The sequence below is a fragment of the Limanda limanda genome, chromosome 8 (genome assembly GCF_963576545.1).
Source record: "Limanda limanda chromosome 8, fLimLim1.1, whole genome shotgun sequence".
Lineage (NCBI taxonomy): Eukaryota > Metazoa > Chordata > Actinopteri > Pleuronectiformes > Pleuronectidae > Limanda > Limanda limanda.
Window position 1 is genome coordinate 5,619,234 of NC_083643.1, and position 23,036 is coordinate 5,642,269.

Sequence of the window (23,036 nt, forward strand, 5' to 3'; positions counted from 1 at the left end):
TGAAAGTGACTCCGGTTAAAGTAAAAGTCACCCGTCAGAAAATGACTTGAGTAAAAGTCTTAGAGTTGCTCATATTAAATGTACTTATGTATCAAAAGTAAAAGTACAAATACCAAAATTAAAAATGCTAAGTGCTTTTTATAGTAGGCCTATACAGACACAAAACAACCCAAAATTGTTCAGTTCAGGATTTATTTCAACTGACTAAAAAATTATAACAATACTATATATATATATAATGCATAATTTTACAAATTTTGAACTTGAGATGCTGAGGATAAAAAAGTATTGGACAAGTGCATCTGAACTTATAGAGACAACAAATAATCAATACAACAGAATAAACAAGTGCCTCTTGATTCTATCCAAGAACACTAATAGACCTGCCACTAATAGACCAAATTAACCTTTTGTGTCTATTAGCTGTATTGTGTAACTGCCTGGATGTTTACCTGCCTGTAATCCTGCCCACCAGCTTGTCCTCGCATCTACATGTAAGCCTGTTTATTTATCATTAGACTATCTTCACTGAATGGGCCTGCGTTTGTGTTTGCATTTGTTTCCAGCAGGCTGACAATACACCTGTAGGGTATCTTGCCTGTAGGGACGACAAAGTGAAGACACAACCCTGCTTGAAGTTGTACACATTAGCCAGTTTGTAGAATACATATATAAATACTCAACAGCTTCTAAGTTGTGTTGAGTCAGCACAAAGGGCGACTAAGGATTGGAATTGGCAATATATAGATATATAATATCTTTGCAAAAATTATATTGGCATTATAGTGAGTGGAAAACTGGGCCTGATTACCCAGGGTTCCATTTGGCGAGGTCTATTAAAAAACCTGAATTGTGTGTGTGAATATGCAGTAGTCCACGACACAGTGTTTGTTTTTGGTTGTGTTGGCTGAAAGTTGTTTTTGCGTTTGATATATAAATGGTTGTGTTGTTTGTTTTTCCATCTCGACTTGTTTTAAATATGTTTGTTTTGTTTACGTGGACGTGTAAGACTAAGTAGACACGGCCAACCAATGATAGTCTATTTGCCGACAGTTTTTGTTTAAACCAACTACTTCCAATATTTCTTTAAGAAAAGTTAACCACTTGCTGCTTCAAGCTATGTATTTATGTGGAGATGTTGACACGAAGCAGGAAAGGGTAAACGAATGTGAACGAAAAAGGAATACCTTCAAAAAATTATGTAAAGTCACCTAATAAAAGCCCTCAAAAGGCCAATTCATTTGCCTGAATAATAATCCTTAAAATTTCAATAGGGCCTCACGTCTGTCAGTGCCTGTCCGTAGATATGTGAAATATCTACTTAAGTACAGCAACAAAGTATTTCTACATTGTTACTTCCCACCACTGCCTGCAGGAAAACTTTAACCAGCTCAACAGAACCGCGAAGGTAGAAACCACACAACCAGCCATGAAGACTTCACAGAACTGCGAACTGCACAGCAACTTCCTTTTCCCCTTTCCACGGACGGGTAAAACAACTGGGCTTAATAATTATGCTAGGCTTAGCAGGACTATTTATTCGATTTTGTGTGGGGTTTATAAGTTTGATTTGTGTTGTGATACTTTGGTTATAAGTTATTCGAAAGTAATGTTAGTTTTTTAGGCTCTTCACAGTCTTTCTCTGCATTTCATTCTACACTCTTTGCCTAACTTGGCACAAACACACACACACAGACACACGCATACAAGTCCTCATAAGTCTTTTGGGTTCTCTCTTTATCCCCTTTTCAAAATTGGTTGTACATGTAAGATATTTATGTATGTATTTATATATATATACTGTATATGTAATAGTAGAACATGAAATGTGGCATTTTATTTTTGAAGGACTTTTTGTTTACTTTTGCCGTGACGCCTCCAGTGTTTACGGTAAGCGTGCTGCGTCATTTCGTCACTTCCTGTTATTGCCACGGGACACGGGTGGTGGTCGCTATCTGAATTAGCTCCTCCGCTAAAACACAACTGTCTTTCTGTTCTACTACGGCTAAAATCACCGGTATATAGCTCAGCACCCTCACATACCAGCCCCTACACTCTGGTGCTTTGTGACTCTGTGTTCTGTTTAAATCTCACCCTCGTAGTTTTAGCAGCGATGTGTTCTCTCTCTCCCTCTCGCTCCACCGCTCTCTCTTGCTCCGGGTGTCTCATGTTTACTTACTCCTCCGCCTCCATTAACAGTAGTGGTAAATGTAATAAATGTAGTATGTTGGTAGACATGGAGGCGAGGCTTAGCAACTTAGAAGCTCGGCTCCTCAGCTTAGAACCCCCGTTAGCTGTAGTTAGCCGGCCCGTGCTAGCCGCAGCGAAGCCACCTAGCTTAGCTCCAGCTAGCAGTCCCTCGACTTGCCCCGGGCAGCCGGGAGCCCAGGGTGGCTGGGTGACGGTCCGGAGGGGGCATAGTACCACCCATAGAAAGCCCACGATTAAAGACCCACCAGCTCACGTCTCAAATAGATTTTCTACACTCAGCGACGCACCCGCTGAGAATCAAACTCTGGTTATTGGCGACTCGGTTCTGAGAAACGTGAGATTAGCGACACCAGCGGCCATAGTCAATTGTATCCCGGGGGCCAGAGCCGGAGACATCCAATCCAAATTGAAGCTGCTGGCTAAAACTAAACGTAAATACAGTAAAATCTTAATTCACGTCGGCAGCAACGACTCCCGGCTTCGTATGTCGGAGGTCACTAAAGTTAATGTTGAGTCTGTGTGTGCTTTTGCTAAAACGATGTCGGACACAGTAATTTTCTCTGGCCCTCTCCCTAACACAACAGGTGATGACATGTTTAGTCGCATGTTTTCTTTTAACCGCTGGCTGTCGAGGTGGTGTCCTGTAAACGGTGTGGGCTTTATAGATAATTGGCAAACTTTTTGGAGGAAACCTGGTCTTGTTAGGAGAGACGGCGTTCATCCCACTTGGGATGGAGCAGCTCTCTTATCTAAGAATATTACTAAGTCTATCACATGACAACCCAGAGTTGGGACCAGGAAGCAGAGCTGCAGTGCTAAACACTTCTCTGCGCTCCCTCTGGATCAGTCACCCAACCGCATAGAGACTGTCTCTGTCTACCGTCCGATTAAATTATTTAAATTAAACAATAACAGAGCAAGAACTCCACACAATAATCTTATACTTATTAACACAACCTCTGGAACAACATAGGAAACAAAGATTTTCAAATGTGGTATTTTAAACATTAGATCACTGTCCTCAAAGGCTATTTTAGTTAATGAACTAGTCTCAGACTACAATATAGATTTATTGTCCCTTACTGAGACGTGGCTGCATCCTGATGAATATGTCAGTTTAAATGAATCTACTCCCCCCAGTCATATAAATTCACACGTCCCCAGGGAACTCGGGCGAGGAGGTGGAGTTGCTGCTATTTTTAACTCCAGTCTATCAATTAATCCTAAACCTAAACTTAGCTACAACTCATTTGAATGTCTTGTTCTTAGTCTTCCACGTCAATCCAGGAAACACCAACAGCCAATCATATTTGCTGTAGTTTATCGTGCTCCTGGGGCTTATACTGAATTTCTAACAGAATTCCCTGAGTTTTTATCAAACCTAGTCCTAAAGACCGATAAAGTTATTATTGTTGGTGACTTTAATATTCATGTTGACAATAATAAAGATAGCCTGAGCGTAGCATTTATTTCAATACTAGACTCAATTGGTTTCAGTCAGTGTGTACATCAACCTACTCATTGTTGTAACCACACACTTGACCTTGTGTTATCATACGGTATCATACGTTCTCAATTGGCACTAATACCCTCCCAACAATAGAGATCTCAGAAACGGCTGAGAATCCTTCCCATTACTTAGACAGCTTCTCTCTGATCACCCGTGATCAGTTTACCAAAATAGTCTCAGGTTCTAAACCAACAACCTGTATTTTAGATCCGATTCCAACTAAATGACTTAAAGAAATTCTGCCCCTAATAGCTAATTCGTTACTTAACACAATCAATCTGTCATTATCATCAGGTTATGTACCACAGTCTTTTAAAATAGCTGTAATCAAACCCCTACTCAAAAAACCCACCCTAGACCCAGAGGTTTTAGCAAATTACAGGCCAATATCTTATCTCCCCTTCCTATCTAAAATATTAGAAAAAGTTGTAGCCAATCAGCTGTGTGAGTTTCTCCAGGAAAATAATAAATATGAAGACTTTCAGTCTGGGTTTAGAACCAATCACAGCACAGAGACAGCCCTGGCAAAAGTCACTAATGACACTGCATGAAAAGAAGCGTTTGTGTCAATCTGTGTCGCAAAGAAGCGTTGGCACATCCTTCGGTTAACGACTTTCACACGTATCTGCAGGCAGCAAAGGAAACGCTAAAGTTTCCTGCAGTTGTCAAGCCTCAGAGCTGTTGTGAGGTGACCCCCCCTGCTCCAACGCCTAGAGGACGGTTTCACATGCAAATTACACTGAGCAACAGTGCTCTGAGCTTCACAAATGCAAATCAGTTTCCCTGAGTGAAGATAACACCTTTTAGTAAGAGGCACCAAACAAACTATCTGGCTGAGTAAACCAGGCTTAAAATAAATATTAAACCTGAATTTTAAATTGTTCTTAAGTAAATAAGTGTGCTATAATGAATTACATTGTATACCACGCACAAAGGTCAATGCTGTTGTTGCGGGTGGAAATCAAAGGCAGGAGGCGTCGTTCTCAAGTTAAAATTAAGCAGGTTTATTCAGACTACTACATCTGACTACACGTTAAAGTGTGTGTATTAGGTGTGAACAGTGGTGTATTGTCAATACTGTCAAATGAAACAATTCACTTTATTTCATTGTCATCCAAAACAATCCTGAATCTCGACCACTGTACAGAGTGGCATGATTACAGTCACTTTTTCAATTTTGCTGGTTAAATGCACAGAGGATTTGTTAACCACACATCTACCAGCAATCCGCTCAACAGGAAGAAATGATGCTGGGTATGATGTGTCTGTGCCCTGTAATCTCCAAACTTCTCCCGGCTTTCCATAAAAATATCTGTCCTCCCAAAATACTGGCATCATATTCATTTGCCGTTGACATTTATGCCCCCCCACGGCTCTTTCTCCATATCCCCCTTAAGGTCCGCAAACGCCGATAGACCCACCTTATCTTCACTGGCGAACGCCGAGGTAACATCATGGAAACAGTTGGTTACAGCAGGGGATTAGGCCTGTCCGAAGAGGTTCACTGTGACAATAATACTGCTTTTCGTCTAGTGTGACCTTCTAATAGCTTCAGATCAGGGACTTGTGTCTGTCCTTGTTCTGTTAGATCTCAGTGCAGCATTCGACACAATTGACCATCAAATTTTATTAGAGAGACTAAAACAGTTAATTAATATTAAAGGAACGGCCTTAAACTGGTTTGAATCTTATTTTGCTGATCGCTCCCAATTCGTTCAAATCAATGATGAGTCATCGGTGCGCACCAAAGTTAACCATGGTGTCCCACAGGGGTCTGTGCTCGGCCCAATTTTATTCTCATTATATATGCTTCCACTAGGAAACATTATCAGGACACACTCGGTAAATTTCCACTGCTATGCGGATGACACCCAGTTATATTTGTCAATAAAACCTGATCAAAGTAATCAATTAACTAAACTTCGAGCATGTCTCAAGGACATAAAAACCTGGATGACCCGCAATTTTCTCTTATTAAACTCAGATAAAACAGAGGTTATAATACTCGGCCCTAAACACCTTAGAGATACATTATCTAATGATATAGCTGGGCTAGATGACATTGCCCTTGCTTCCAATGACACAGTCAGGAACTTGGGAGTGATCTTCGATCCTGATTTGTCCTTTAATAGTCACTTAAAAGTAATTTCTGTGACCGCGTTTTTCCACTTGCGTTATATCTCAAAAATCAGACATGTCCTTTCGCAAAAAGATGCAGAAAAACTAGTCCACGCCTTTGTTACATCGAGACTGGACTACTGTAATTCACTATTATCAGGCTCCAGCAGCAAGTCGTTAAAGACTCTGCAGCTGGTCCAAAATGCCGCAGCACGTGTCCTGACAAGAACTAAGAAAAGAGAGCACATTTCTCCAGTATTAGCATCGCTACACTGGCTTCCTGTTAAATCTAGAATAGAATTTAAAATTCTCCTCCTCACCTTCAAGGCCCTTAATGATATGGCACCTCTTTACCTTAAAGAGATGTTAGTTCCATATCAACCTACTAGAGCACTCCGATCCCAGAACTCAGGTTTACTTGTTGTCCCTAAAGTCTCTAAAAGTAGAGTAGGAGCCAGAGCTTTTAGCCATCAAGCCCCACTCCTGTGGAATAATCTCTCACTTTCAGTTAGGGAAGCAGACACGCTCTGTTCGTTTAAAAGTAGACTCAAAACCTTCCTTTTTGATAAAGCTTATAGTTAGAGCTAATTAGTGCGATGTTCCAAAATTGATTAAATGGCAAAAACCCCTGATGATGCTAAGACGCACAGGGAATTTATGACACAAGACACACGGAGCTTCTCTTTCCTGCTTCTCCTTCCTTTTCTCCATATTTATCACATCAAGATAATTCTTATCTGATCAGTACATGTTACTAACTTGACCCCTTTCCCGGAGTTTCTGTGCCTTAGCGCCCGCGGATGCAGGGCCACAGCTGTGGCCGCACCATGGATTATGATTGTGAATCGCGCGTCAGAGGTCGCAATGGTGGATCCAGTTCGGTGGATTCTGTATCGTGCCAGCTGATCGTCGTTGTAATGGAGGATCCTTTGTCGCGTTGGCATCGGATGATGAGGGACCACGACCGAGGCGGCAGCTGATAATGGATTCTAACTGGCGGCGGTGGACAATGACTGTGGATTATAGTGGATCCCATCCTGATGCTGGATCGTGGTCTTGCTGGCTGCTGGCCAGAGACTGTGATTGCAGCGGGACTGCCTGACACATAGTATTGAAAAATGTTTACCCTCATCGATGCTGCTAAAAATCCTGATGATGTTTTCTTACACCTGACATCTATTGCACTTTTGTCCGTCCTGAGAGAGGGATCCCTCACATGTGGCTCTCTCTGAGGTTTCTACATATTTTTACCTGTGAAAAGGGTTTTTAGTAGTTTTTCCTTACTCTTGTTGAGGGTTAAGGACAGAGGATGTCACACAATGTTAAAGCCCTATGAGACAAATTGTTATTTGTGAATGTGGGCTGTACAAATAAACTTGATTGATTGATTGATTGATAATCCTTCACCTAATTATCTCTGCTCCCACTACCGGTGGTAAAACCACTTCAAAAGGGGGGATCCGTTATCTTTAGGTTGGCAAGCGACCATTTAGAAAGCATACTGAGGAAGGTGTTAATGTCTGGCCAGCTGCCATCTTGGGAAGCACGCAGACTCACTTAGACACACACACTCACATACACATTTTTGTTTAGTAAGTACCATTAGTAATTTGTATTTGTTATACTTTATTTTATTCATAATAAATCTTTTTCTTTCACAATTGTTCTTTCATTAATGTTGCCTAGGTGAACTTTGCCAACCGCTACACTGTCAAGAACTCCATATCCTTCAACTTAGCTAACTATTTAAATGGTAAATTTGATTATAGTTAGTAATTTAAATGTTAATCAGTGTTCAAATTTGTAGTCAGTACTTTTATGAGACTCAATCAATACATTGGCTATCTTTCCCTTCCCTTAAATGGTGGTGCCCCCGAGGTAACTTCAACCAATTAAATGTAATTAATTTAATTATTAATATCTAATATTTTATTTTGATAACCATATTTATTGAATGCCGATAGGCAGACCATTTTATGGTATCACTTTTAAAGCATTATTGCACAACATATATATCACACAACTTTAAGTGGAGTTACCTGGTCAAAAAGGATAGTTCGGTGTGGAACATAGCAAAACACAGACAGCATCAAGAAAATATAAAAAAAAAAAGAAACATCACAGATTGAAATCATTGACATTTATAAAGAGCACAAAAAAACGATGCTAACAAATAGTTTAAAAAACATTGCAACAGCTAAATCTAGCAACAATGAATAAGATATAAATAACAAACAGGATGACCGATGGTTATAACAAAGACTTAAGATGAATCTGTCTGAAACCGTAACATTTGTCTTTCACAAGTCTTGACCTATATGTCATGAAGGAAACTGCCTGCACAGCAGGTTATAGGATCGGAGAACCCAAATCAAGAGGCACATTAAGACAGGAAGTTGTACTGAAGTCATTAGAGGACAAAAATGTGGCTTAAATTCCCAGAAGGCAGAAGACGAGAACTGAGAAAATTGATGTTGTTTAAATGGCAACTTTGCAAAACTAAATATTGGCAGCGTCGATTCCACGAGACAGTGACGAGTGGTCATCCGCCAGGAAGTTGTTGGTCTCGAGGGAGTTTCAGTTGAGCTACACAAAGCGTTTCCCCTCTCACCTACATGCATTGAACTGATTGTAAGCACTCAAACTCCTACACTCCTGGTTGTGTGCCAACTCTCTACAGACAAGGAGGTTAATTGTTTCCATTTGGTTCTTTTATCCGTTTAGTTTTATTGCATTATTGACCAAAGTCTGTTTTTTCTATGATATGTTATCTTTAGTCATAAATCTTATTCAGTGAGGCACCTTTTAACTTTGGAAACTTTTAAGAGATAAAATGGAAAAAATGCTTATTATTATTATTTATTCATACTGATACAGGAGGAAAAGCATTTAAGTTGTAATACTATGCAATAAACATAACAAGTTAAGGGATATTAAAGAGCAGCGTCACTGATATCAGTGTTTTTCTTACCCTATCAAAGTCCTTCAGAGGATTCTCCAGGCTCAGATGTAAGAGGTTCCCCAGGACGGGCAGGGCAGGGGGTCCCGGTGGGAAGTTCTTGGGCCTCAGGGATTTCAGTTGAAGGATGATGAAACCAACGCAAACGACCAGGAGGATAATAGAAACGAACATGGTGGCACGGGTTGCACTGAGAGCTGCTGGACTCGCTGTGAGCACACAGATTGTCTCTGAACTCTGCCTCCTCCTGCTATTCTGTTTCCTCGCAGAGTTTAATGTAAACAATACTGAGAAGCCTAAGTTGTGACGGGAGCTGTGAGCGGCTGTCGAGTGGAACTTAAACAATAAATCACTGAGACAATTTATTTGTAATCTTCCTTGAGTATTTGCTGCTAAGTAAGCAGGAAATCAAAGTAAGGGAAAGTCAAAGGTAAGTGCTTTTATCACCAGCTGTTACATAACTCCAGTGTTGATGAAGCATTGATCCCAGAGAGGTCGAGCGGGGACAGTGTTTGAGGGTCTGTTTGTGTCGCCATGGTAAAACTCTCATAGAACACAACTTGAATAATAAACCAGAGGGGGATCGGCGTGCAAGGACAGATGTCCTGAACAGACATGGAATCATACATTATATTTCCTCTGTTTCCCCGTGATAACGAGTTAAATAACTTGAGATCACGATCTAATATTTTGTGATAATGAGGAGATGACACGTGAGTTCATTCTGTGACTCACATGTTACACCAAGGCAGATCCAGGGCCAGTTTGGAGCCAGTTGCTGATCTCGAACCAGTTCTTTGTGTTTCAACGGCCAGAACAACTTTTTCCAGGCACAGCTCTAGTTCAAGTTTTTTTTTGTGTGTTTAGTTTGATTATGTCTCTTTATTCTGCCCCATTTTCTGTGATGATAACCAAAACTTCAGTTGAAACTTTTTCCCCTCAGGCTAATTCTTATTTCTCTTTCTTCCATTTGTTGTCCAATACATCCATCAACATGAATAAGAGACATAACAAGGAAACATTTTGTCTCAATATCGCGGTTTATTCTCCAGTCCATCAATCCCATCTATCACTTACATATAAAGATGCATTTCATACAATCATAAAATTAGCAATTATACATTTGTAAAGTATATTTACAATGTGTTCTTTTTGTAAAATTATGAGCTACAAGCATATGATTTAAAAGTTAATGTGAGGAAGCTAAGATAATATTGACTAGATTATAAGACCTTCTTATTGTGTCGCCCTGAGCTGGACATTCATGCAGTAAGGTTTGGGAGACAGGGTGCCCCCATAGACCGGAGTCAAGTCTGGCTCTCCTGCGTCCTGAGGCCAGACAAACTCAAACTTCCTCAGCAGTGTCACCAAGATGAGGAAGAACTCCATACGAGCCAGACCCTCTCCCAGACACATCCGAGGACCTGAGACGTTAGAAATGAAAGAAAAGACCTGAGAGTTTGATCTTACCGACCCAGTCATGAAACCACGCTATCTCCTTTTTGGGTGGTTGGATTCGCTAAGAACTTTATTTTAGCCAACAATTTCCTTAATTGTTTATCCATGATATTTAGCTAACTGTCAGTTTAGCTAAATATTATATTAAGTAGGGCTGCTCAATTAATCGAAATATAATCGTGATTACGATTATTGGGTCAAACGATCTCCAAACTACTATAATCGAGTTGAACCGATTATTTGGCATTTTTTCTAAAGAGACGCGCATGCGCAATTCAGTCCCTCCCCCAAAGCATTCAACACGGCCCCGGTGACTGGCACTCACTCTCAAGCAGCTGTGAAGTGAAAGAGGCGAGTTGTGTGTGCGCGAACCGGAGGTATTTAAAAAACAGCGCGAGTGGAAAATGGCAGAGGGAGGGCAGCCCCGTCTGATCGACTCTTCGAAACAGACGGGCAGCAGCACCACACAGTGAAGCGGCCGCGCCGCGCAGCGTCTATTCTCCAGCGCGCAGCCGCCGGCTGCTCACACCGGACCCGCGCGGGTCAGCTCACGATTCTCCGCTTGTTGTTGTATGGAACCCGTTCAATGTAGGGGTTCGGGGGTAAATGATGATGGTCTTCATAGCCCCCCCCCCCACCCCTCTCTTTCTCTCTCTCTCTCTGTGTTTGTAGTGGGGGGGCAGATGGGGACATTTAATATTGAGAGGAAATTTTAAAGTTCTCAGTTACAAAGGGTTTTTTAGGGAGAGTGTTAATGTTGCCATCATTAAGGGTTTGAACCAGGTACCGATATCCTGCATGGTTTCACGGAGGAATAAGACACGCAGCCGTAATCAGTGTTTACCGGAACCGGAAGTGACGGGTACTTCCGGTTAGTCATTTAAAGAAAAAAAAAATAAGGGCACATATAAATAATCGTTTGAATAATCGTGATTTCGTTTTTGCCCCAAATAATCGTGATTATGATTTTTTCCATAATCGAGCAGCCCTAATATTAAGTGTCTGTTGATGTGATGGAATGGCAAACACACACAGCTTGCTTGGTGTTTACCTGCAGAGAAAGGTAGGAAGGCCTCGGGTTTGAAAAACTCTCCCTTGTCATTGAGGAAGTTTTCTGGGTTGAATTCATCAGGGAATTTCCATTGTCCCTCCTCTCTCAGGGCTGAGCCCAGGTTAGGGATGACCAACGTACCCTGAGGCGATAAACGACAGTATTTGTAACATTTACTGAAGTAATGGTATGTTTTTTTTTTACCACGTCTTATGCCACTTACCCTGGGAATGGAGTATCCCATGAGCTCGGTGTCTTTGGTCGTTGAGTGGACGAGGCTGAGTGGAGCGATGTTGCCTATCCTCTGCACCTCATGGATCATAGCCTGGATGGAAAAAAAGATTTTAGCGTCATTTTTTTATAGTTTGTCTGACTTGGGACACAGGATCAGACACAGAAAGTAAACATTTACTATGGATACCTGTCAAAAATATCCTTAAAAACCATACTAAGTTTTGTCAAAGTGGATCTTACACCATGTGCCATTAACGGACTGTGTCCTGCTTTAAGAAATATGCCTCTGACCCACACCCATATGTCAAATAGAAGTAACGTTATTGATGAATCATCACAAGAGAAATGTGTCTGAACATATATACCTGCATGTATGGCATGTTATGTCTGTCATCATACATGACCGAATGCTTCCCTTCCAGCACCTCGTCTATCTCCTGCTGGCAACGCTCTGAGAGACAAATTCTTCATGTTAAAAAAAATAACATTTCATCAAATTAAATACAAAAGAATGTATATCTTAAAACACAACATTTGAAGGACGTAGTGCATCAACATTAAACAAGAGAAGTCACAGAATGAAGCGCCCATTTCTCTTTAATGCTATGAAAACTACCGTGGCTCAAAGACTCCGAGTGCTTGCAACCCTCTTAAATGTAGTCTTTGGTTCAAGCCCATTTTTAGCCCATTCATCATTTTGGCTCTGTACACCCCCACAATGGATTTTGAATGAAACAATCCAGATGTGCTTTAAGTGCAGACTTTCAGCTTTAATTTGAGGGTATTTACTAGAGATGAGCCGGATACTCGGCTGAAACGAGTATCCGGTACGGATAAAGCACTTTTGCCGAGCACGAGTATTATACGAGTAATACGAGTCAATATCTGTGCTCGGACTGAATGAAAATCCTCACACAGCGTCACAGCACTCCTGTGACGCTGTGTGAGGATTTTCACACAGCGCTCTGCCACCGCCGCCGTTGAGAGAGCTGTGGAGCCGGCAGACAGCGGAGTGTGAGCGCACATGCACATCACTCCGCCACGCACGGCTTGTCGCTGCGGCTGCAGCCGGTGCAGCGAGGGAAGGGGACATGGACATGGAGGCACATGGAGGCGGAACGGCCTGAGAGACACACACGAAGGACTCGTCTAGATCGGCCGCTGCACGATGATCTTCTGACTGTCAGTCTTGTCCTTGTGTGTGTGTGTGTGTGTGTGTGTGTGTGTGTGTGTGTGTGTGTGTGTGTGTGTGAGTGAGTGAGTGAGTGTGCGTGTGCGCGCACTCATACACACACACACCTGGTGTGAAAATAAATTTAAAAAAAATAAAAATAAAAAAATCATAAAAAAATTTCAGAGTTAAAAAAGAAAGTTATGTTGAGTATGAAAACACTTTTTATTACATTTCACTAGGGATGAGCGAGTACAGCATTATCTGTATCTGTTTACCATATGAATTATCCGTATCCGTACTTGGAGTGGGCGGGGCCTAACACGGAAGTGGGTGTGATTTAACCCGGAAGTGGGCTGGTTCAACATAACTTTCTTTTTTATCTTTGAAATTTTTTTATGATTTTTTAAAATTTATTTCCACACCAGGTGTGTGTGTGTGTGAGTGAGATGCGAGGGACGTTCACTGTCTCCCAGAGAAACGAACACTCTGTGTCCCCAGCACAGAAAGACGCAATCCACATTCGTTCACAAGTCACACAGTCTGGCCTTGCTATTTTCACCTTACATTAACACTTAAAGTTTAGTGCAGTGTAATTTTTTGCCGTGATAATTAAATGCCAGTGTGATAATAAATGACAATTTCAAACCATACAAACTGTCATGTTGTACTGTATTTAATAGAGGTTTACTTTACTGTAAAGTAAGTGTAAATGTAAAGTGAAAACAACAAAACCAGTCACCATGACCCGTGAACAAATACAATTCACGTCTTTCCATACTAAAAACACAGAGCGTTCACTTCTCCGGGAGACAGTGAACGTCCCTCGCATCTGCAGCGCTCCTCTACTGAGCCAATGCAGGTCTCGTGAAAATTTTTCCAAAGACTCGTACCCGAAGACCCAGTGGGGAAATGAACGAATCATTTCTGCTTCCTTGACTGAGCCTATGGAACAGTCCCGATGCGCAGTGAACCTGAGTGACTGAGAGACAGAGAGCTGTTCTGTGAGTGAGTGAGCAGAGCCGTGTGTGACGGGAGGAGCGCTGTGACGCTGTGTGAGGATTTTCATTCAGTCCGAGCACAGATAATGACTCCGATTACTCGTATAATAATCGTACTCGGCAAAAGTGCTTTATCCGTACCGGATACTCGTTTCAGCCGAGTATCCGGCTCATCTCTACATTTCACTCCATAATTGTAACAGCATGTGTTGTATTCATTGTTGCAAAACTTGTTCTGTAAATAGTTCGTTTGCTATTGTGATAAAAATCATTGATCTGAAGCTCAATGCTGATGCTGTCCTGTAATAGTTTTCTACTTCCGGGTTAAATCCAGCCCACTTCCGGGTTAAATCCCAACCACGTCCGGGTTAGGCCCCGCCCACTCCGAGTACGGATACGGATAATTCATATGGTTAACAGATACAGATACAGATAATGCTGTACTCGCTCATCCCTAGTATTTACATCCAAATCTGGTGAACGGTGTAGGAATTACAACACATTTTATATGTGGCACCCCCTTTTTAAGGGACCAAAAGTAATTGGACAATTGGCTGCTCAGCTTTTCCATGGCCAGGTGTGTGTTATTCCCTCGTTATGTCATTGACAAGGAGCAGATAAAAGGTCTACAGTTAATTTCAAGTTTGGTATTTGTGTTTGGAATCTGTTGCTGTCAACTCTCAATATGAAGTCCAAAGAGCTGTCACTATCAGTGAAGCAAGCCATCATTAGGCTGAAAAATCAAAACAAACCTATCAGAGAGTTAGCAAAAACATTAGGTGTGGCCAAATCAACTGTTTGGTACATTCTTAAAAAGAAAGTGAGCGCACTGGTGAGCTAAGCAACACCAAAAGACCCGGAAGACCACAGAAAACAACTGTGGTGGATGACAGAAGAATTATTTCCCTGGTGAAGAAAACCCCCTTCACAACAGTTGGCCAGATCAAGAACACTCTCCAGGAGGTAGGCGTATCTGTGTCAAAGTCAACAACCAAGAGAAGACTTCACCAGAGTAAATACAGAGGGTTAACCACAAGATGTAAACCATTGGTGAGCCTCAAAAACAGGAAGACCAGATTAGAGTTTGCCAAAAAACATCTTAAAGAGCCTGTACAGTTCTGGAACAACATCCTATGGACAGATGAGGCAAGATCAACTTGTACCAGAATGATGGGAAGAGAAGAGTATGGAGAAGGGAAGGAACTGCTCATGATCCAAAGCTTACCACCTCTTCAGTGAAGCATGGTGGAGGTAGTGTTTTGGCGTGGGCATGTATGGCTGCCAATGGAACTGGTTCCCTTGAATTTATTGATGATGTGACTGCTGACAAAAGCAGTAGGATGAATTCTGAAGTGTTTCAGGCAATATTATCTGCTCATATTCAGCCAAATGCTTCAGAACTCATTGGACGGCGCTTCACAGTGCAGATGGACAATGACCCAAAGCATACTGCGAAAGCAACCAAAGAGTTTTTTTAAGCAGAGAAGTGGAATGTTCTGCAATGGCCAAGTCATCACCTGATCTGAATCCAACTGAGCATGCATTTCACTTGCTGAAGACAAAACTGAAGGGAAAATGCCACAAGAACAAGCAGGAACTGAAGACAGTTGGAGTAGAGGCTGGGCAGAGCATCACCAGGGACGAAACCCAGCGTCTGGTGATGTCTATGGGTTCCAGACTTCAGGCTGTGAATGACTGCAAAGGATTTGCAACCAAGTATTAAAAGTGACAATTACATTTATGATTATGTTAGTTTGTCCAATTACTTTTGGTCCCTTAAAAAGTGGGTGCGACATATAAAATGTGTTGTAATTCCTACACCGTTCACTTGATTTGGATGTAAATACTCTCAAATTAAAGCTGAAAGTCTGCACTTAACGCATGGCTTGATTGTTTCATTTCAAATCCATTGTGGTGGTGTACAGAGCCAAAATGATGAAAATTGTGTCAATGTCCAAATACTTATGGACCTAACTGTATGTCCACGCGCTAGCCAGTGTTGGGGAGTAACGGAATACATGTACCAGCGTTACATATTTAGAATACAAATTGTGAGTAACTGTATTTCGTTACAGTTAGAGAGCTTAAACTGCTGCTGCTCCACTGACTATAACAATGCCGCATTCCTACACTTAAAAAATGCAATTCGATGTGGAAGTAATCCAAGTACTCAGAATACGTTACGCAGATTAGTAAATGTAATGGCATACGTTACAGATTACATTTTTGGGCATGTATTCTGTAACGGAATACGTTTTGAAAGTATCCATCCCAACACTGGTGATGACAGAGGTAAATCCTCACATGGGCACATGTATACGAACCTTGTACGTGTGGGTAGGCCATGAGGTAGAGGAAAGCAGTGAGCAGGGTTTTGGAGGTCGTGTCAGTTCCAGCAAAGTGAAGATCAAGGGAGTTCGAAATGAGTTCTTCCTCTGAAAATGGAGAATCCTCACTGACTCTCTAAAAACGAAGAGTGATTGTTTAAAGATAAACCAGCACACAGACTGATAAGAACCAGCTCATTTTGTGAGCTGACAGTTAGAGTGACACTATGCAAGTTTTTAACCTCACTATATGAGCAAATAGCTAAATTGCAATATATTTCCTCTTTGGTGCATCATCAAATTGATAGGTTTTGTTTATTCTCTGCAAGAAAACCACTTAATCATGGAGACATGGAGCCAACAGAATTAATACCCACATGTGACTGCAGAGGGCGCTGTAGCTCTCTAATAACTACATAGTGTTGCTTTAAGTTCCAGGCGTTATCAAAAAATTATCAAATTCAATATTAAACCATTTGTTTAAATCAAGTATAACATGTAAGTTCACACAGACACACACCTTGTCCAGTTCGTCCAGATAGCAGTCAACAAAGTCCCGTGGATCTCCAGGAACTCTGGTTTTCTTGTGCTCGTCCAGGAATTGACGTATATATTTCACAGCAATCTGATAAATATAAGATGGAAGTTGTATGTACACTTCAGCATTAGGATTTTAAATTTTTCACTGACTGTATAGAAATGTGTAGGTAGAGAAAAAAAATTACATGATTGATGCTCATATCCCTTTTTTAAAACAATCAGTGTTATAAATATTTTCAAGGCCCAATCAACACACCTGAACATTTTCAAAGGCCTTGACGAACGGCAGCGGCAGGTTACGAATCAGTGGAAAAGAGTTGTACATCTGTAAAAAGGAAAAAATGAACAATCATTAGTGTTGGGACAGTGTTTTTGTGAAAACAGAGGCCTCCTCGGCCTATATGGGTAGTGTCGAAAAAACAACGTGTTCTTTTATCCTTTAAGAGAAGTAGAGCCAAACTCAGCTTTGCTCAATTAAGAAATAATTTAGGAAAGCAATGAACAGGTTACGGCAAAAAAACAATGGGCTTCCAGCGCATTAGGTGTATCAGAGCGCGCTGGACATCCGGTGTCTGTCCATTTTATAGCAGTAGATCTTCGTCCCTCCTCCTCGGAAGTACGCACGCGTAGTCCATCCTCCTGGCTTTTGGAATACGGAAGTGAACAGGGAGACACTCCCAATGAATCTATAGTTGCTAGACAACGAGTTTTACCTCAAGAACGTCCTTCAACCTCAGATGCAATATGGGCCAAAGGTGTTTACAATTGGAGAAAAGATTATTATGCTTTAGCTTCATCAAAACAAACCTCACTGTGTAAACATTCGCAGCAACTTAACCAAAACAATGTCCCAAAATGTAGTCAACAGAGTCGCTCTGTCCAACCTCGAGACTTATCAGACAGCTGTGGAACTCTGTGTGAGTTTAATGAATCTAATGAAATTATGCTTTAATACAGAAGTTAGAAATGAGATCAAGTTAACGTTCATTCTTAATTTGTAGATTAACCCCATGGAAGGAAAAGGTTATTATTAAATCATTTGTATGGAGGCCTTATATCTAGCTAAAAATACCTCTAGCTTTATTTTTAAGAGTTCTTTCAGACACAGACTATAGTTAAAAGTTTGAAATTCCTAACAGTAGTCAAAAGCATGAAACCACATGTTCTTTGTTACGGACAAAGCCAGAGGACAGGGAACTCAGTCTCCTAGGATTCCTCAACTTCACACAGAGGTGTGAAAAGCCACAAGGGCCAACTCCTATTGGTCACTCTGGATCCCATGAACTGTGAGGTCCCAGGCCAATATAGGGCAAGTTCTCCACCTCTTCTATCTCTTTTCTACAATCCGTCTGAGGGTGGAAGGCTGCCAGCCGCTCTTCCTAAATCGCAGAAGGGAGAAGCCTGTTTTCTCCAGCTCGTATCTTCTCTTCGCATCCAACTCTTCAAGAGGAGCAAAAAAGGTGCAGCTTCCAGCTCATCTCACCAGGGAAACCTCCTTGCAACTCAAGCTCTACCAAACTCCTAGTAGTGACTCGATGTCCTGCAGGAAAACTTTAACCAGCTCAACAGAACCGCGAAGGTAGAAACCACACAACCAGCCATGAAGACTTCACAGAACTGCGAACTGCACAGCAACTTCCTTTTTCCCCTTTCCACAGACGGGTAACACACCTGGGCTTAATAATTATACTAGGCTAAGCAAGACTGTTTATTCGATTCTGTGTGGGGTTTATAGGTTTGATTTGTGTTGTGATACTTTGGTTATAAGTTATTCGAAAGTAATGTTAGATTGTTAGGCTCTTCACAGTCTTTCTTTGCATTTCATTCTACACTCTTTGTCTAACTTGGCACACACACACATGCATAATCCTTCACCTAATTATCTCTGCTCCGCTACCTGTTGTAAAACCACTTCAAAAGGGGCCGCCATTTTGGGAAGCACATGGACTCACTTAGACACACACTCAAATACACATCTTTGCTTAGAAAGTACCGTTAGTAATTTGTGTTTTATATACACTATTATATTCATAATAAATGTTTTTTCTTTCACAAATGTTCTTTCATAATGATGCATACGTGAATTTTGCCAACCTCTACACACTGTCAAGAACTCCATATCCTTCAACTTAGCTAACTATCTATATGGTAATTTTGGTTATAGTTATTCAGTTGATTGTTAAATCAGAGTTCCAAATTTGTAGTTAGTACTTTTAAGAGACTTAATCAATAAATTGGCTATCTTTTCCCTTCCCTTCCTTGGTGCCCCGAGGTAACTTTCATCAATTAAAGTTATAATGTTTAATTTTGATAACCAAATTTATTGAATGCCGAAAGACACACCATTTTACGGTATCACGTTTAATGCATTAGAGGTAAAGCATTATTGCACAACATTAGTTTAAAATCTGAATCCAAATGTGAAGATTCTGCTTCGACACTCGAAACAGAGGATTTTGAATCTTGTATATTTCTCTATAATGGGAGGAGAAGTACTGCTGCAGATAACTCCTTGCAAGTTTAAATCCTTTCAGTAAAAAAAAATCATCTCGTGCCTGAGAGGTGGTGGGTGAGGTTTGGTTCACGTCCCATCCACTTACATGGATAAAGCAGGGTTCATGACCTATACGGCAACCAGCCACCAGGGGACCATTGGCTGTCATGTTGTCCATCATGTCTACAGTCTATGTTCCAAACAGTTCTTCACCTCGGACTTAAGGAGATTCCCATTGAATACCATGACCTGAGCGAGAGAGAGAGAGAGAGAGAGAAAGAGAGCACTCAGACTCACCATCGCCCAGGGTCCGTTTGCTAACTTGCCGTTTTCTCTAAAAACCTGAAAGATCACTTTGATGAACTCGTCGTCGTACTCGAAGCGAGTTCCAAACAGAACCTGGCATACGATGTTGGAGGCCGTGTTGTAAACCAGAATTGCAGGATTCATGCTTTTGCCTGTGAGACATGATGCAAACATCAGTGTTAAAAAAAAGACAAGAAAAACAGCACAGCAAGAAACACAAACAACAGATTGTAGTGAGGACGTAAATGGAAGATCTCGTTCAGCTGCGACTGACACAGGAGATCGTACCCACTCGTCAGAGTTACAAAGAGGGAGAACAGTGCTTCATGTTTTAACTCTCAGAACAGAATTAAAGATAACACACCAACGCTTTTTTCCATTGCCTCCACAATGTATTGAAGCTCTCCATGGATCCTGTCCGCCATTGAATTCTTCCCCATACCAAAGTCCTTCAAGGTCGACAGAGCGAAGCGACGGTGATCCTTCCAGCTGGGGCCAACGTTCGCCAGAACCAAGCCTACGACAGAGAAGAGCACAGGGCGGCTAATGACGTCGCTATAACACAGTGGTGGGAAGTAACGAAGTAGAAATACTTCGTTACTGTACTTAAGTAGGTTTTTCACATATCTTTACTTTACTTGAGTATTTATTTTCCTGACGACTTTTTACTTTTACTCGCTACATTTGAGCACAAATATCTATACTTTCTACTTTTTACATTCTCAAAACTGGCTAGTTACTTGAGCAGCGGAGGTTGGACTCCAACGTCGACATACATGGACCATGAATCCTTCGACGCTGAGCCGTAAACAAACAAATCCACTCCTGTGGTCGAAGATCAAAGGAATGTCTTGCAAAGGTGACGTCTCTCTTTCTCTCAGAATTGGGACATTTACCTCAAACCGTGTAAACATTGAGGTACGGCGAAGGTTCATCCTTCGCCAAAGGAGACAATGTTGTCATAACTCCACTGTGCATTGTCCTATCACCACCAAACTTCTGTCTCAATTATTGTTTTTATTAGGTTTTTATTAATGTTATTAGGTGACTTTACATGATTTTTTGAAGTTATTCCTTTTCGATTCACATTAATTTACCCTTTCCTGAACATTAATACATAGCTCGAAGCAGCAAGTGTTTAACTTTGCTTAAAGCAAATATTGGAAGTAGTTGGTTTCAACAAAAACTGTTGGCAAATAGAGTATCATTGGTTTGCCGTGTCTGCTTCGTCTTACACGTCCAAGCAAACGCAAAAACAACTTTCAGCCAACACAACCAAAAACAAACACTGTGTCGTGGACTACTGCATGTTCACGCATACAATTCAGGTTATTTAATGGACCTCGCCAAATGGAACCCTGTGTAATCAGGCCCAGTTTTCTACTCACTATAATGCCAATATAATTTTTGCAAAGATATTATATATCTATATATTGCTAATTCTAATCCTTAGTTGCCCTTTGTGCTGACTCAACACAACTGAGAAGCTGTTGAGTCTTTCTATATGTATTGTACAAACTGGCTAATGTGTACAACTTCAAGCAGGGTTGTGTCTTCACTTTGCCGTCCCTACAGGCAAGATACCCTACAGGTGTATTGTCACCCTGCTGGAAACAAATGCAAACACAAACGCAGGCCCATTCAGTGAAGATAGTCTTATGATAAATAAACAGGCTTACATGTAGATGCGTGGACAAGCTGGTGGGCAAGTATACAGGCAGGTAAACATCCAGGCAGCTACAAAATACAGCTAATAGACACAAAAGGTTCATAAACCGACTGAGAGCTGCTGACAAAGGCAGCTGTATATACTGGTTTGGGTGATGAGGGCGGTGGGATCAACATTTCTTTTTTTCAGGCAGAAGGCAAAACGCATGCAACGCGTCAAAATGCATGTGATTGGGCCCACTCAGTGCTGCTTTGCAGTCCAAGAAATTCTAGAAATTGTATTTTATAGTTGGTACTTTCCGGGGTTGAGCAATCCTGGTTAGTGTTGAAATGCCGTCAAGCAAGACACTGACAATTTATGAACTTAAAAATAAAGTCACCAAAATACTGTAACCAAATTTGCACCTTAAGATTTTCAATTGGATGTATTTTGTAGATGTAATTTAGCATTCAAAAAAACTTTGGTCTTCAATTATGTATTTCCTTGTTCAGTCTGAAATTTGGCAGCAAAACCAGACTGTGTTCAGTGATAATTTATTCTCTGTTCTAGCACTGTCCAGGCTGTTAACAAAAGAGAAACTATCTTATTTTGTGTGCCTAGTTTCCCTTTGCTTAGTTATCATAATGGATATTGTGTATCATTCCTGCTACTGATGAAAGGTCCATGTTCAGTGATATTCACAGACTTTTTAAGTGGTTATACTTTGGTCTATTAGTGTTCTTAGGTAGACTCAAGACGTGCTTTCAAACCTGAGACATCAAGTAGTGGATTCACAAGAAACAGATATGTCATAGTCATTTAGAGTTTACAACTGAAGTCCCACTATATAGACACTGACTGCAGTGGAAACACAGAAGCTGTCCAAGATAAACTGAGAACTGTAATGTCCCTTTAAATCTGACCTTATGGACGCCACATTCAATTGGAAAACTCTTTGGTGTTAACATCCACTATCACATCGGGATGAGCCTCAAATGACATTCATAGACCATCATGTGTTTCCTACCTCTCTTCTGGGTGACGTCATTCAGGAACAGGTCATCAGGTCGTCCAGCAAAATCAATCCCCTTGGTCACCAGAGCCTCCTTTATCGCACTCTGCCCGTTGAGGAAGACCGTAGGCTTGGGGCCCAGGAAGAGGCTGTAGACGTCTCCATACTTCTTCCTCAGCTGCCACAGAACAAGACGACAGATTGAAATCATTGACATTTTTAAAGAGCACACAAAAACAATGCTAACAAATAGTTTAAAAACATTGCAACAGCTAAATCTAGCAACAATGACTACGTTAGAAATAACAAACAGGACGACAGACGGTTCCAACAAAGACTTGAGAGAAGGAGGTTTATTGCTTCCATTTGGTTCTATTATCTGTTTAGTTTTAATGCATTATTGACCAAAATCTGTTTTTTCTATGATGTGTTATCTTTAGTCATAAATTGTATTTTGTGAAGCACCTTTTAACTTTGGTAACTTTCTGAGACAAAATAGAAAAATTGCTTATTATTATTATTCATTCATATTGATACAGCAGGAAAAGCACTTAAGTAGTAATACTATGCAATAAACTTAGCAACTTAAGGGATATTAAAGAGCAGCGTCAGTGATTTCAGTGTTTTTCTTACCCTATCAAAGTCCTTCAGAGGATTCTCCAGGTTCAGATGTAAGAGGTTCCCCAGGACGGGCAGGGCAGGGGGTCCCGGTGGGAAGTTCTTGGGCCTCTGGGATTTCAGTTGAAGGATGATGAACCCAACGCAAACGACCAGGAGGATAATAGAAACGAACATGGTGGGACAGGTTGCACTGAGAGCTGCTGGACTCGCTGTGAGCGCACAGATCGTCTCTGAACTCTGCCTCCAACTCCTCTTCTGTTTCCTCGCATGAGAGTCGAATGTAAACAACACCAAGAAGCCTAAAGGCTTCTTTATGCTACTCTGTTTTGACGGACGCGGACATAGGACCGCCCTATCCGCCGTGGAACGCCCTCT

The 23,036-nt window shown here is 41.2% G+C and overlaps 1 protein-coding gene across 1 annotated transcript; it reads right to left on the minus strand.

The window, feature by feature from the left end:
• Positions 1-9,819: 9,819 nt before the first annotated feature.
• On the minus strand, positions 9,820-22,835 carry LOC133008749 (cytochrome P450 2J6-like). Its single transcript, XM_061076025.1, has 11 exons — positions 22,674-22,835; positions 22,056-22,218; positions 19,745-19,897; positions 19,372-19,532; positions 16,837-16,905; positions 16,549-16,665; positions 16,038-16,164; positions 11,907-11,992; positions 11,531-11,632; positions 11,308-11,449; positions 9,820-10,222 (listed from the first exon to the last, which is right to left on the minus strand). Exons 1-11 carry the CDS (start codon positions 22,833-22,835, stop codon positions 10,035-10,037), a joined length of 1,470 nt encoding a protein of 489 aa, XP_060932008.1. The 3' UTR covers positions 9,820-10,034.
• Between the last annotated feature and the right edge of the window lie 201 nt (positions 22,836-23,036).